The sequence below is a fragment of the Drosophila obscura genome, unplaced genomic scaffold (assembly GCF_018151105.1).
Source record: "Drosophila obscura isolate BZ-5 IFL unplaced genomic scaffold, ASM1815110v1 contig_84, whole genome shotgun sequence".
Lineage (NCBI taxonomy): Eukaryota > Metazoa > Arthropoda > Insecta > Diptera > Drosophilidae > Drosophila > Drosophila obscura.
The window spans coordinates 1,615,988-1,631,707 of NW_024542877.1; the positions used below are offsets into that span (position 1 = coordinate 1,615,988).

General features: G+C 49.3%; 1 protein-coding gene across 1 annotated transcript; it reads right to left on the minus strand.

Moving 5' to 3' along the window:
• Window positions 1-246: 246 nt before the first annotated feature.
• LOC111069017 (AF4/FMR2 family member lilli) lies at window positions 247-6,160 on the minus strand. The gene is given in 1 exon segment (XM_022358895.2): window positions 247-6,160. A coding segment is annotated over 1 exon segment (5,226 nt). The 5' UTR covers window positions 5,884-6,160; the 3' UTR covers window positions 247-657.
• Window positions 6,161-15,720: the final 9,560 nt, after the last annotated feature.

Consider the following 15,720-nt stretch of genomic DNA (forward strand, 5'->3'; position numbering starts at 1 on the left):
ATTATAATAGGGCGTAGGGCGTAGAGTACAAATAATAATACAACATTTAACATACGAGTAAAATTAAATAATTTGCTGCTACAACAATTAGGAATTCTCTTGCTTTTCTCTGCATTTCGTTCTTTTCGTTTCTCTGGCGAGATACTTTTCACTATATATATGGCAATCGCTAATTACAGGAATGAATTGTGGAGTTCTGGAGTGTTTAATGGGTTTAGGAGGGGGGTGGGGGGGATTGGCAGTCAAGTCATTGAAATGCTGCGGCTTTGGTGATCAAAAACAAAATTTAAATAAATTATACATTTAAAAACAGCAAATTATTGCCTGCCAGGCAATAAAATGTGTTTTCTTAATGATCAAACCATATCAGTGCGCGTATTAAATGACATTTTAAGCACAAAATCATGTTAAAATTTGAAATTGTGCAGTGGCACCAAAACTGTAGGTCGTCCGTGTACTGCTTGCTTGGACTGCAGTGCAGCTGTAGGGGGAGTGGACTGCATTCGCTAGGCTAGCCCTCAAACTGCAGTGCGGCTCAAACTGTCTCTCTCTCTTTGTTTGCCACAAAGCTCAGAGCATTTAACAACTTACTAAACCCACAAATCCGATCTGATCCTAGTCCCTGATGCCTGATCCCTGATCTTTGATCCTGACCTTTCAATACAATTCAATATCTTTCTCAATCAACTCGTACTCCTCCTCGGGAAACTCGTCCTTGATCAGCAGATGGTGACTGTCCCCTGCGGCAGCAGTGACCAACAGGATTTGCTGCGCCTCCATTTGCTCTACCATCTGATCCTCCTCAGCCTCGTCCAGCAGCAGCTCCTCCTCCCCCTCCTCCTCATCCTCATCGTCCTCCAGCAGGCTGTCATCGTCGGCGGCCACATCGTCGATGGATCGCTTCAGATTGAGACTGAGACTGGCATTCAGATGCGGATTGGAGGTGGGCGTGGTGCGGGGCGACAATGCGGACACGGCCGTCACCGTTAGGGAGCGGGCAAAGGCCGCCTTAATGGGATTGATGGCCGTGGGCGTGTCAGAGGCGGGAAGGGTGGATAGAACGGTAGTCACCAACTGTTGCTGCTGCTGCTGAGACTGCGAGGCTGCTGTTGCTGCTGCAGCGGCTGCCACAACAGCGGCGGCTGCGGCGGCAGCAGCAGATTTCTTGCCCACAACCCGGGGTCGATTGTGGGTCTCGAGATGCTTGCGCAGGTGATCTTTGCGACAGAAGCCCTTCTCGCAAATGTCGCACATGTGCTGCTTGAGGCCCGTGTGTATGGCCTCCACGTGGCGCCGCAGATCTGTCTTGTGATGGAACTGCTTCGGACAGAGCTCGCACTTGTGCGGCTTGTCCTGGGTGCGGTGCCGGCCCAGGTGTGTAGTGTAAACGTCCTCGCTCTGGAAGCGCTTGCCGCACTTCTGGCAGCGGAAGGGGTACTCACCGGAGTGGAAGCTCTTGTTGTGCTGCGTGAGGTAGCAGTTCTTGGTGAACTCCTTGTCGCACTCCAGACACTTGATCCGCCCGGATGGCAGCGTTGTCGAGTGCGGCGATGTCGATCTCACGCTGCTGTTGCGTCGCCGCTTCGTTGTGGATGGTGTGGCGGCGGCCGTTCCTCTTCGCTTTTTCGGCACCGACTGTGCCACCGTTTGTGTCGGCGGCTGTTGCTGCTGTTCCATCTCCACCAGTTGCATCTGCTGTTGATGTTGCTGTTGCTGTTGCTGATGCTGCTGCTGCTGTTGTTCCAGGGCCTGCTGCTGCTCCATCTGTTGGTGGTGATGCAGCTGGTCCATCTGATGCTGCTGAATCTGGTGCTGGTACTGCTCCAGTTCGTAGTCCTGCTGCTGTTGTTGCTGCTGCAGCAGTGTGGCCATGTCCATCTCCAGGGCGGGCGTGGCCCGCGAACTGCTCACCGTGGGCGAGTAGGGGGTGCTGAGCACCGTAAGCGTGGGCGTGTGCGCCTGCTCTTGCTGTGCCTGGGCGTGGGCCTGGAGGGCCGTCGTCAGGGTGTGCACCGGCGGCAGGTCCCCCTCCTGTGGCGATCGCTGGGCCGCCACCGTCGAGTAGGGCGAGAGCGGGGCATAGGGGGCGAACAGGGAGGCGGGCATCAGCTGCAGGACCTGGCCGTCGCTGGTCGTGATCTGGTGGGGGTGGGCGTGGGCATGGGCGTGGGGATTGTGATGCCCGTTCGTGGTGTAGCCGGACTCGGCGACGGAACTACCAATAATAGTGTGATAGCTCGTTGTGGGATCCAGCGGCTGCAGCTGCTGGTAGCATGGCGGCGGCGGCGGCATGATGGGCATGTGCATGGTGGGCGGCATGGGCATGGTGTTGGTGATGTGCGGCGGCGGCGGCTGCAGCTGCAGCGGCAGCAGCTGCGGCGCTGTGGTGGTGATGGGCATGTGCATGGTGGGCGGCATGGGCATGGGCATGGTGAGGGTGGTGTGCGTGTGCTGCTGCTGCAGCTGCTGCGGCGGCGGAGAGCTGCTGGTGCCCGGCGAACTGCTGCTGTGTGGCATATTGTCCGGAGATAGGATTAGTGCCCCCGGATCCTGCTGCTGCTGCTGCTGCTGTAGGTGCTGGTGATGATGCTCCTCCTCCTGCTGCTGTTGTTGTTCCTCCTCCTGCTGCTGCTGCTCCTCCAACTGCTGCTGCTGCTGCTGATGTTGGTGGTGGGGGTGGAGCAGCGCCTGGTAGTGGTGCACCAGCTGCTGCGGCTGCTGCTGCATAGTGTCCATACTGGTGGTGGTGATAGTAGCTAGCGGCGTGGTGCTGGTGCTGCTGCACTGCAGCATACTGCTGGGCATGGGCATGTGCATGGGCATGGGCATATCCAAAGCCAGCATGTTGTAGTCCATTCCCATAGGCGGCAGCAGCGACTGCTGCGGCTGGCCCATTCCCATAGGCGGCAGCAGCTGCGGCGGCGGGGTGGTGCGCGAGAAATCCATTGCCTGCTGCTGCTGCTGCTCCTGCCGCAGCGGCGGCTGCTGCTGAAGATGGTAGATAGTAAGGGGCGAGAGTCTGTTGTTGTTGCTGCTGCTGCTGCTGGTGCTGCTGGTGTTGCTGGTGTTGCTGCTGCTGCTGACCGCCGTGTTGGGCGTGTTGCTGCTGTTGCTGTTGGAGCTGTAGGGACGGGATGCCGCCGATGCCAGCAGATAGCTGACCTGCTGCTGTTGTTCCTGCTGCTCCAGCTGCTGCTGCTGCTGCTGCTGTAGGTGATCTACTGCCCGCTCCCGCTCCTGATCCTGCTCCTCCTCCATGGCCATTAAGCTGCTGCTGCGGCTGTTGTGGCTGTTGTGTGTGTGGTTGCTGTCCTCCAGATGCTCGATCTTTATAGCTGCCATTGCTTCCGTTTCCATTGGCATTGTGGCTGTTGTTGTTGTTGTTGGGGTGGTTTTGGGGGTGGTGGTTGTTGTTGTTTCGTTCAGCAGGCCCCTCATTTGGGAGGACGGCATTTGTGTGATGTTGTTGTTGTTGGTGTTGAGTGGGGCGGAGGGACCTGCTAGCCCGTTTGGGTGACCGTTCAAAACGGAGTTGTTGTTGTTGCTGCTGCTATGCTGCTGCTGTTGTTGCTGCTGCTGCTGTTGAAGATGCTGCTGCTGCGAATGCGAATGCGGATGCTGCTGCTGATGGCTGGAAGCGTGCTGTGGTGAAGCGTTTGTCGTGGATTGCACTTGTTGCTGCATGCCGTAGCCGTAGCCATTGGCGCCGCCGTTACCCGGATACCCGTTCCCGTTGGCCTGCTGCTGCTGCTGCTGCTGGAGCTGGTGTTGATGGTGCTGCTGCTGCGTGGTGGGCGATGGCGAGGCCGAGTACTGGGACATGGCAGCGCCACCCACCGCTCCCACCCCGCCTCCACCGCCATAATCGGGCGGACTTCTAGGCGGCTCCGGTGGTTGCACATTCGCCGGCGGTGGTGGTTGTACTTGCGGCACCGCCGAAGCGGCCGCGGCAGCTGCTGCAGCGGCCGCAGCTGCAGCGGCGGCATTCCCGCGACGACTTGGCTTGGTTACGGGATCGCGCGACGGATGATGGTGCGCCGAAATGGGCAGCGTGGCTGGATCCGGCTGGCCGCTCGACTTGACCGCGTTCTTGTGCAGCGTTGTGTTGTAGTGACGCTTGAGGTGTCCCGAGCTGGTGAACCACTTGTTGCAGGCCGTGCAGTTGTATGTCTTGGGCCTGCGCGCCTCATTCGACTTCCAGGTGGCCGCCTTGGCCGTGAGGCTGTTGGCCGGCAGCACGGAGCTTGAGCTGGGCGGCTCGAAGCCACGGTAGGCGGCCTGTTGGCCCCCGGCCACCGCTGGCGGGGCCCCATCCTGGCCCGGTCCGCCCGTCGTAGTGCTGGGGAACTCGGCCGGACTGGTGGCCACATTGGCGCACAGATCGACTCCTCCACCACTGCCAGCCGTCGGATCGAACGACTTGTCCACGTAGTGCTGCGAGTCGGGATACTCGGACTTGATCAGCCCGTGGCCGCCGTACTCCTGCTTGATGAGTGTAGCTCCAACGCCGACTCCTCCGCCCGCCTGGTGGTAGGGCGACTGCTTGGGCGAGTAGTACGGCGACTTCTCTACGCCGACGCCGACGCCGACGCCCAGACCGAGGCCAACGCCAAGGCCGAGACCCGGCTGCTGTTGCATGTAGGGCGGCAGGCCCTCGACTCCGACTCCGACTCCCGTCTGCGGCTGCTCCCAGCTGTGTAGGGCGCGCTGCTGCATGGACTGCATGGAGTGCAGGGGATCGGGCAGCGACAGAGGCAGGCCGGCGACGACAGCCTCGTGCTGGTGCTGCTGTTGCTGGTGCTGCTGCTGTTGCTGAAGCAACTGCTGGTGGTAGACCATCTTTTGCGAGTCGAGGTCGAGCAGCTCTCCGGGATTGGAGCCGCCCGGTGGCTGAGGGGTGGGCATCTCCTCCTTGATGTACGGCGAACTGGCGTACCCGCTGCTCCCGTACGGCGACTCTCCGTGCACATTGGCGATGTGCTCCTGCAGCTCCTGTTCGTTGGTGGTGAGAATGCCGCACTTCTTGCACTGCAACTTGCAGCCCCCTCCGCCGCCGGCTCCGCTGGGAGAACCGGGTGGTCCTCCGCCCAGCTGGAGGTGCGATGAGGTCGATGTGGGACTGCTGCTGCTGACGACACGCGGACTCATCGCCGATGTGGTGGTACTCACAGCACTGGGAGCACTCACCGCCTCCTCCGCGGCGCTGGGTAGCGCCGATGTCGGCGTCTGCAGGTACGGATGGTACCGCACCCCTGAGCTCTGTGCCGCATGCTTGCTGAAGTCCCCGCCGCCCACCAGACCACCGCCAAAGCTATAGTCGCTGCTTTGCTGCTGCTGCTGTTGTTGCTGCTGCTGGTAGAACTGCTCGTAGCTGTTGATGTAGCTGCTGGTGTAACTTTGCTGCTGCATTTCTCCGCCGTAGATGCCGCCGTACAGCTGCTGCTACAGCTGCTGCTGCTGTTGTTGTTGTTGCTGCTGCTGGGGCTGGCCGCTGGCGGAGTACATGTGATGGGTGGCATAGGGCTGGTGGGTAATGCCCGTTACCTGTGGATCCGTGGCCATGCTCTGCTGCTGCGTTTGTTGCTGCTGCTGTGGCTGCTGCTGCTGCTGTTGTTGTTGCGGCTGCTGCTGCTGCTGCTGGGGTGGCTGCGGTGTGCCGGGCTGGTTATCACTGGAATCGGCTGCGGCGCTTATTGTGGCATTTGGGGTGGCCGGGGCACTGTTAATACCGCCGCCGGCTGCTCCTGTCCCACCACTGCCGCCGCTGCCGCCGCTGCCAGCTGCTGTTCCTCCTCCTCCTCCGCCGCCGCTGTCTGTGGCGCTGCTTGAGGCCAGAGCCTCTGCCGCATGCAGTGGCGGCATTTCACTTTTGATGCTCGCCATGTACCGCTACATAAGTCAACGGCGTATCGCTCGTGCTCGTGCTGTTGCTGTTGTGTCTTCTGCTGCTGCTGCTTCTGCTGCTTCTACTGCTTGGGCTGCGGCTGCGTGTGCTGCTCATGTGGCCGTGCGTGCTGATGCTTGAACTGCTTAAACACTACTGCTTCTCCTTGTGCGGATCCGGCCTAGGCTTGCATCCTCGCCTGGCTTTTTCCTCCTCCTCCTCTTCTTTAGATTTTGTTTTTTTTGTTTTAGCTTGTTGCTGTTCGTTGGTTTTTTATTTTACCGTTCGTTTTGTTTGTTATTTTGCTTTAAATAATTTTTGGTTATCATTTGTTGTATTTGGAACTGCAAATAATTAAATTATTTGATTCGATTATTAATTGTTTTAGGCCAGAAAAAAAAAACAAGAAAAAACAATCACACACACATCTGTACACACACACAAACGGACAATCATCATCTAACTGTTCTTTGCATTCATTTTGGTTCGAGTTCTCTTTTCATTTTTGCTGCACTTTTTATTTCACTTTTTTGCGAAAATTCTTAAGAAAATACAAATATAAATTATGGTTTTTACATTTGAGAAATGTCGCTTGTAACTTGTTTGTAGATTCTTTCACACCACTCGAAAAAAAAGATATTCAGCTCCTTCTCCATGTGGTTCCTCTTTCGTTCTTTTGCTTACTTTATATGCGCATTTTTGCTCCTGCTGCTGCTGGTGGTGATCCTCTTGCTTCTTCTACTGCTTGTCTGCTGCTTTCTTAACACAAATCAACAGAAGTGGGGGTGGGGGGCAAAAATAAACTGAAGAAACAACCAAAAAATCGTTTCAAACTTTTGCTCACTGTACTATGCAAATTTTGAATTTTGTATTTTGTGTGCGATTGCGAGAGAGAGTGAGCGTGTTCTGCGGCGTCTCTTTTGCTCGCCTGATTCTTGCTGTATTCTGCGATCTCCGACGACGACGACGACGCTCTTTATTACATTTTCCACAAGATCACTTTTTTTTTGTCATTATTCTTTTCGGGGAATGGAACATAAAAAAATTATTTGCAAACACAATATATACAACACTTGAATGATTATTAACTTTTTTGGTTTTGGTTTAAGTCCGAAATAGAGTTTTAGTTTTTCCTTGTTTGCCGAGATTTTTGTCCAAAAATTTGTGAGGTTGATTTTTTTTTTGGTTTGATGTGTAAGAAAATTAAACAAAAAAGGGCGCTAAAAGCTAAAACAGCAGCTCCAGCTCCACAAAAAGTAGTGTGTTTCGGTGGCCGCGGCCTTTTTGCTTGTGCCGTTACAAATTTCAAAGATTGGGGCGGCAAGGCCGTTTGTTTCAAATACGCCCGCCCTCAGATGTTGCTGGTGCTTAAAATGTTGCTCGCGTGTTGCTGCGGAAAATAAGGGTATGGACAGCAGGCACAACGGGCCAGCAAACTGAAGCGCAGCCAGGGTAAAATCCACCCCCTTTTCAACATACTTTGTAAGCCTTCACAGCATATTGTTGATCAAACACGGTGGGGTGAGGTTCTGGAGTTTTTGAAATGTTGCTGGGTCCTTTTTCTCATTGTCCCATACCTTGCCAGAGCCCAGAATTTAGAGTCGATCAAACCAAAGAGAGGCTTTTACTCACTCTTGCGCTCAACTCTGAGCTTCGGCTGACTTCGGGTTGAAGAGAACGACGCTCTCTCTCCCTCTCTCAAAGTGCTATATGTTGCCGAGCTACACCAAAATGTTGCTACCTCCGGCGGCTGCATGTGTTTGTGTGTGAGCGCTCTATATATATAACGAAGCCGGGTTTTATGTGCGACGCTACCGTCTTCTGTCTCTTTCTTATTCTCTGCTGCGCTGCTGCTGCTGCTGCATTTGTTTTTGCTTTTGCATAGTGTTTTTGCGTTTGATTTTGCGTTTTTTATTCACTTATTTATTTGTATAAAAAATATATTGAAAAATATAGGGGAAGCGACAGCGCTGCTGCCGATGAAAATGATTATGATGATCTTGCAGACTTTTGATAGTTCTCTACTCACTCGTATTTTATACAACTCAGCTTCTGGGCAAGCTGGAGAACCCATTCAAGTGGCTGGCTATAACTTGCTTGTAGATTAATTTAAAAAATTAGTTAACTTTGCAATCGGGTTCGGCATAGTTTCATCTTAATATCCGCATTAATAGATATATACTGATGGTATATACATATGTACATACATGTACATATGTATGTATGTAGGAACAATTGCTGATGATGAATGTTGACTGTACTGCTGGAAGAGTTTAAATTTTGGGATTTTCTTAATTTGCAACCAACCTATAATATTGCAGATCATCGTTTGGAATATATCCCAAAAAAATATCAGCTATCTGCATCAGCCATACGATACTGCTGCCATTGATGATTAATGCAGATGTTGCAGTTTCAGCCTTCGAGAGCGTATTTGGAGAACCTTTCAATTGGCTATGACTTTCCTTTGGATGCTTTCAACAAGTTAATTGACTTTCAGATGAGGGCTAGGCATAGTTCCCACAGTATTCAAAGTCCCAATCTGACCACGGCACAAGCCCACAGCTGTGCTACAGTTTCAATGCATATGATTAACGTGTTCCGATAAGGGAAAACCTATTAATAAACTTAGCATTTCGCATTAGTCAGCCATTGACTCACACTAACACTAAGTGGCCCCCCAGTCCAGTTCAGCCCAGTACAGGCCTGGCTGGGACCAGTCCAGAGCAAAGCTTACACTACTAGCCTAGTTTCCGACTCGAGTTGAGGCCGGGATTGCCGATTGCCCGCGTCACAGGTCTCGTAAAAGTTGTCAACGCTTTAAAAATTAATAAACCCAACTTTTATTATGCACAGCATACGAAAATAAAGCAAAGAAAGACAACAAAGAGCAAACTAAAAATAGCTGCGGGAAGGGTTTCGGCATGGGTACGGTACGGTACGTACGTTGGGTTCTGGCTTTTTTTTTCGTGTTAGCTTTTGGGTCTGGTCTGGGATTCAGCCCAAAAGTATTTAAAAATCTCGCAAGCCAAAAGGTGAAGAGCTAATGGAGCCCAGATACTCGTACAAACGGACACGGGGATGTGGATGTTGATGTGTTTGTGGATATGGATACAGACATGGACAGGGGGCTAGAGGCAAGCGGCGGGCAACACACAAAGATACCCATTTATGCGAGATTGTTTTTTGTGATGTGTTTGTATGTGTGTGTGAGGCCTTGAGGAAGAGTTGAGTGGAGTACTAAAGAGTGAGCGAGACAGACAGAGGGGGAGGAGAGACACAGAAAAGACAGGCCGAAAATTTACATACATGATTGTCATAAAAAATCAGCAAGCAAATTGTCAAATCCCTAAACTGACAATAAAACAATAAAGAAAACGGAGAGCGAAGCAAAGACGAAAATCAGACGCAGTGGCAGAGGAGTGCGGGATTCGAGAACGGCTGACAACTCGAAAGTACAGTGGGACCTGCTAGAGTTCGTTTGACTTATGGGGGGGGTTGATGATATTCACTATCGATGGGAATTCATGAAACAATGGTATGGGGACTATCCGTAATGGGAATTTTCACTTATTTTATTTTGATAAAAGTATATGGCAGCTAAAGTTATAGCGAAAGGAACTTAGTGCACGGATCAAAAAAAATTATCAGATGTGCCACCATATCCCACTCTCTTATGTTAATTTGTAATATTAACCCAAAATGGTACACTGTTTTTTCTCGAATCGACTGCGTTATATGTCTATGTATTTCCCATCCGTCTTGGGCAGGCTTCACAGTACACAAGTTGTCTGCATATGTATGTCGGGAGAGCAAAGTAGGGCGAAAGCACGGAGAATGGCAAAATAAAGAAACAGACGAACCCAAAAGCAAAAGCAGAAACCGCATGCACGCCTGTTGGCTCTCATTGCAAAGGGGGGAGAAAAAGAGAGCGAGAAAGAGCGAGAGCTTTGGCGCAACAGCTGATGCAACCGCTGCAGCCGGCTTAGTGTCTGCACTGGGATTAGACCGTTTTATGGCGCATTTATGGACACGCAACAGTTGCATGGTAGGAAAGGGCGCGCAGGTAGGCCCTGCATCATGCAGTTGCAACTCCTAATTGCAAGGTGCGCGAGGGAGGTTGGGATGAGTACTTGCGTGCTGGTGTCAATCACATCACAGTTGCAGTCACGGCGGACTCAATTCCTTCTCGCATTCCTTTTTCGTTGGCCTCCCTCTCCCTGGAGAGTGCGTGAGTGTCTGTTTGGCTGCATGTGTGTATGCATGTGTACGTGTGTGTGTGCAGTTAATGACTTTTTAATTGAGCGCGTATAGCAGCTGTCACTGACAGCGCCGTTACTTTTTAATTACGTGAGAGTGCAAGAAAAGAGTGAGGGAGCGGAGAGAGCAAACCGCCGCCAGTTACCGGCTCTCTTTCGCTCTCTCCAAGCTTGTGTCACCTCTAAGATCCATACAAATCTGGCAGTGGTTTACATCGTATTAATCAAGCCAAGCCGCCAGTGACTGTGACTCTCACCATGATGGAGCTGAGGACAATATTTTGTTAGCATTCCCGATCTGCAAATATTGTTGGTCGTCCTCTATCGAATTCTTTCTGTCATGGTTACCCTGTATTAATATACACCTTGGCCAGAACGTGGCGCCGCCAGTGACTCTCTGGCAAGCTAAAGCCGAGTCTGCGCCTCGGCTCCAACTTCGGCTTATGTAACGTAACGCTGGCGCCGCCATCAACTGCGACCGGACAGCGCTTCCTATGACTCATTGGAGCCTCAGGGCCAACCAAGTCGCTGCTGCTCCTATCGCCATCGCCACCGGCAGAGCGGTGGCGGCTGCGCCGTTTGTTGTGGTTTCTCTGCCCATACCGCCGGTTTGCGCTCTCTTCTTGTTCGAGTTGTTCTTGTGGCCTGGAGCCGGCTTCAAGTTTGCTTTGTTGTTATTCTTCTCCTTCTCCCCTCCTCACATTCTTTTTCTACTTGTTGACTTTGTCTCTGCGAAGTACACAGACACATATGCATATATGTGTATGTACATATGTACATATATACATGGGCAAGAGCAAATAGAGTATTCGTCATACAAATGACCTGTAACGGGGCCCCACGAGTCGAGCTGCTAATACCACGATTGGGGAGTCTTCAAGAGCCATTCGACTAAGGGACCACACAATCGCGTACAGATGTAGTAAACCTATCTATGGTAAACCCATGGCCAGAAACTGATCCATTCCAGTGCGATAATACCAAATAGCTACTGTTCAGTGGCTATTCGAACAACAACAAATTGTAGGCTAATAATTTTAAAGAAATGAAGCTCCAAATCGGAACCATGTGGGATGCTGATCTGCCGATTCACAAAAATACGAATGTTGAGAGGATGAATATTATAAACAGAATAATTTGGAAAGATTACTGGAACCATGGGGTGTTCGCCATCGGGTGGCAAGTGGCATTCCAAATCTTACTTGCAGTACATCTTTGATCTATTGTAGATATGTATATGTACAAACGTACTATATATATACATACATACATTTTCATATTTTTGGATATTTGCTCTTCACACGACGACAATTGTGAATTACACAGCAAGATTTACTTGTCCTCGTTCTCCTCTCGCTTCTTGTACTTCTTATTATGTATTTTCGGCGTTCTATTGTTTTTTCTGTAGTTCCTTTTGTGTTTTCTCATTTTTTGTGTTGTTTTCGTTTAAGAAATATATTGTCGTCGTTTCTCATCTCTTTCTCCCCTCCTGCTTTCGTTTGCACAATATCATCACATCATTCTTTGTGTTTCTTTTTTTTCTTTCATTATTATCATTTCTTTTTCCAACTTTTATGGCATTCGATCTTCCAATTGTTTGGTCAGCACTTTTTGTATTTTTTTATCCAAATATCCAGAAAGTATTTCCTGGACTTTAAAATATAAATTATTGTACATGCAACTGATGATCACATTATCTTTGTGAGCAGATCCTGTACATCTTTAAGGATAATCCCACCAACTCAAAGAACGATAGACTTTGTTTAAGAACTGACGACTATATGTTATAGATGCCATAGAAACGATGGATCTACAAACATGTGCATATATGAACAAGGCTGTCAGAAGCTTCAGGCTCCTTTCTTATTGTACTCTTTGGTTAAATCTGCTGGTCTTTTTATGATTCTTCTTTCGCATATTCTCATTGTTGTTCTTCTGTAGTTTCATCTACATACGTCTTCTGAGGCTGTCTTCAGTTGGTTTTGGGGGGCGCCCGGCCAATGCCTCCTCTCATATTTGCATATTTCTCAAGATTCTGCCAGTTCCGAATTTCTAGCTAGAGAACAGAAAGAAGCAGAGATACTTCATGAGCGTCAAAGAGGGAGAGAGAGGAGATACACAGATAGAGGCCGAAATAGAAGAAATGCCACAGCAAACGGCCAAAAGATGCCTCTCTAAAGAGGGTGAAAAGCGAGAAAAATATCGAGAAACAGAACAACAACAAAAAACACGCACAAAGAAGGGGAACTAAGCCAAAACCAAAATAACAAAACGAGCGACAAATGCTGCTCGATCATAATTGAAAAATGCATGCCACAAAAACAACAAGAAAAAAAGATGACGAAGAAAGAAACGAGAAGAAGAAGAAGAGCAGGAAAAAAAGGAAAGAGATGATGACGACACTCGTAATACCCTTGGAGAACCTTTAATTACTAAGGCATACCTATGACTTAGTTAATTATGACTTATTTCAGAAACAGAATAGTTTTTAAAAAAAACTTATTTATGCACTGATTACTTCAGTGCAGTGCTGCTACAGCGATATGCCATACAATCTTAAATTTAATTAAAGTGTATTTTCTTATGCTGGATCCGTAAATGCATTCTTCTCACTCTGTTGGAAATATCTGGTCGAAACAATTGTACCCACTGCAAGGGTATAACAATAAGAGAAGCACGAACAGCAACAGCTCTGAGAGAGCAGCAACAAGGCAGAAGGACGGCAGGACAGAACGAGCTGGAAAAACAAAAAACAGCAGATGCACAACGCATACAACAACAACAACGAAATGCCACCACACGCAAGCAGTAGAGAATGTAAGGGAAGGGAGAGGGGAGAACTGCCAACACTAGCAAGCAACAGTAGGAGAGGGAGGGTGTCAGTCAGGCAGCAGGGTGAACGAGATCGAGACAGAGAGAGAGAGAGAGAGAGAGGGACACGCATTTTAATGGAATTCAATTTGAAATGCAAACAATGCTGCACATACACACACTCGCACACACTCACAGACATTTGCCCGCCAAGAAGTGCAACAAAATGGCAATGAAACACGAGAGTCAGACGGCAGCGAAATGAGCATAGCAAGAGAGAGAGAGAGAGAGTACGATGGGAGAGAATGATGTTGTGTTGGGAGAGGGAAGAGGGAGAGAAAGGGCGCTATGTATGCTGTAAAACGGAATGCTGTCTGCATTCCCCTGCTGCGTCATGCGCCCGCCCCGCCTCCGGCACCGCCCGCCCGTCGTGCATGGCTAATCCTTGACTGTGTCTTTATTTTACGTGTTTTTTGCAACTTGGTCGACCGGCGGCATGTGCAACACGTTGCAAAACACGCACAACAGCAGCCACATGATGGCCAGGCTCTAATTTTTTGCCCTGCATCCTCTCTTTCGTTTCTGTTCCCTTGTGGTTTTTTGCTGTTGCTGTTTTTTGTTTTGTTTTGCTTAAAGCAGCGTTTTAATGTTAAGTAGTTCACTGCTTGCATTCTGATGTTTCCGCTTCCGTTATTTGAAGATGTCATTAGAAAACTGCTTGCTGAATATTTAGTTTGTTTTTACACAACCCACAGATTGCTTACAGATATTTGTACATGTTACTCAAAAATGTTTAAAAAAATTTTCAAGTATTGATGCCCATTGTCGGATTGATTGATCGACAGCGGAACCGCTGCCCACAAAAGTAGGCAGCAGCACGCCAGATGTAACCGATTCCTGGAAACAGGAAAATTGCTATCTGGAAAACTGAAAAACTGACAAAGCAAATTGACATCGGAATTGGGGTAAGACAGAAATTACCGTGGGCAGTGTGGCAGGTACAATGAAGGAGGTAAAGGGCTGCGGAGAGAGTGGGCTAAGACGAGGCAGGGACTTGTTAAAACTTGACTGGCATTTGTCGTGTACAACTGTACCTTGCGTTCCACTCACACAAATGTACACGTCCATCCATGGACGGGGACGGGGACAGGGACGGGTACGCATACACATGCGCCAAGTTTTAATCATTAAAAATTGTAACTGTTATTAATATTTAAGGCTTCTACATAAGGGCAGGCGGCACACAGATACAAATACATGCAAACACACACACACACACACACACATGTGGGCAACTAACCATGTCCATGTACATTCTATATACACACATACAGACACACTGTTGTAAAGCTTAATTGCAAGCCATCGTGTCCGCCGCCGCCTGCCTGCCTGCCTGCCTGCCCCCCCCACATGACCATGGTTTTGTCCATCTCCCATCACCAACCCCCTTGACGCACACATAACACCGCCCCACAACCTTCACCCTCACATCCCCCCGCTTATCATCCCTATATTCATCAGCCTCCTACGCCCCCCGCATCCGTCTACACATTCATTTGAGCTGACTCTAAAATATCCGAGCGCCAATTTAAATTTAATATCGACGCATGGGCAATCCACCACCAACAGGCACACGTACATACATGTCCGCACATACACTGAAAGAAAAAGATTGCAACAAGAGCGAAAAGCCAAAAGCCTTTTGCGTTTCTTTGGATTGTCCGGTGGGTGTCTGTTCTGCGGTAGAGTTTTATAACAGAGTTTCCAACAAATCAATTGGGCACTTCTGAAATCAGAGAAACATTTTGCACGTTTCTTTAGCTCATGTCTACTATTGGTGCTTTTTTTAATCCATAGTGTCCGCGAGGGTCTAATTTTTTTTTTTCGTAATTATAGTTGATTTTTTTCAGTGTTCTCGTATAGAGAACTGTCCACGCTGTTCGTAAATCTATTTGGCACATTCATGCATAAAGTATTTAGTATCTTTGAGATACCTTTTTAACCGCATGGCAACTACACACATATACAAGCAAACGCACAGACTCACGCACACGCACCAATGGCAGCCAACCAAAATGCGCGGACACTGCGGCAGCGTGGAGGGTGGGGCAGGAGAGGGAGAGGTGGGAGAGGCTGGAGGCAGTCGCGGACCCAACGGCCGACACTTTCACTTGCAAATGTCTGTGCCTCTCTATGTGTGTGTGCGTTTGTGTGTGTGTCTGTGAGCACAAATAAATTAATTTCAAATGTAAACCCAGGGAGCACAACAAATACAATTTCAACTACACACAAACGCACACACACGACCACACGGATACAGATACCAAAATCAGGGAGCTGTTGGCCAGAACTGAGAAGGGCATTGGAGATGGAGCTGGTTAAATACGGTATTACCTGGATAGGCTGAAAGAGGAACAGGACCAAAAGAACAGAATTAAATGCAAGATTCGCTAATGATCGCAGAAATGTGCTTTTCCCGTGGTGATCGTTTCATTTTTAGCAACCATAGAAAATCCAAAATTGTTCATGTCCATAACGAACTATTGTTAATGTACAAAAATACCATTGAAGCCGAAAATAAGCTTAATGAATGAGGCGGGACTCATGTCCAGGCAAGCAACAATAGCACTACATTTTAACGCTCGTATGTCCACTGAGTATTCCGACCGCTCCCATCTAAAATTTACATACAAAAACCTACAGTTTTACATAATCCAATTGCTCTTAAACTATAATTAGGGCATGCCTGCACAGAAGAAATATTCT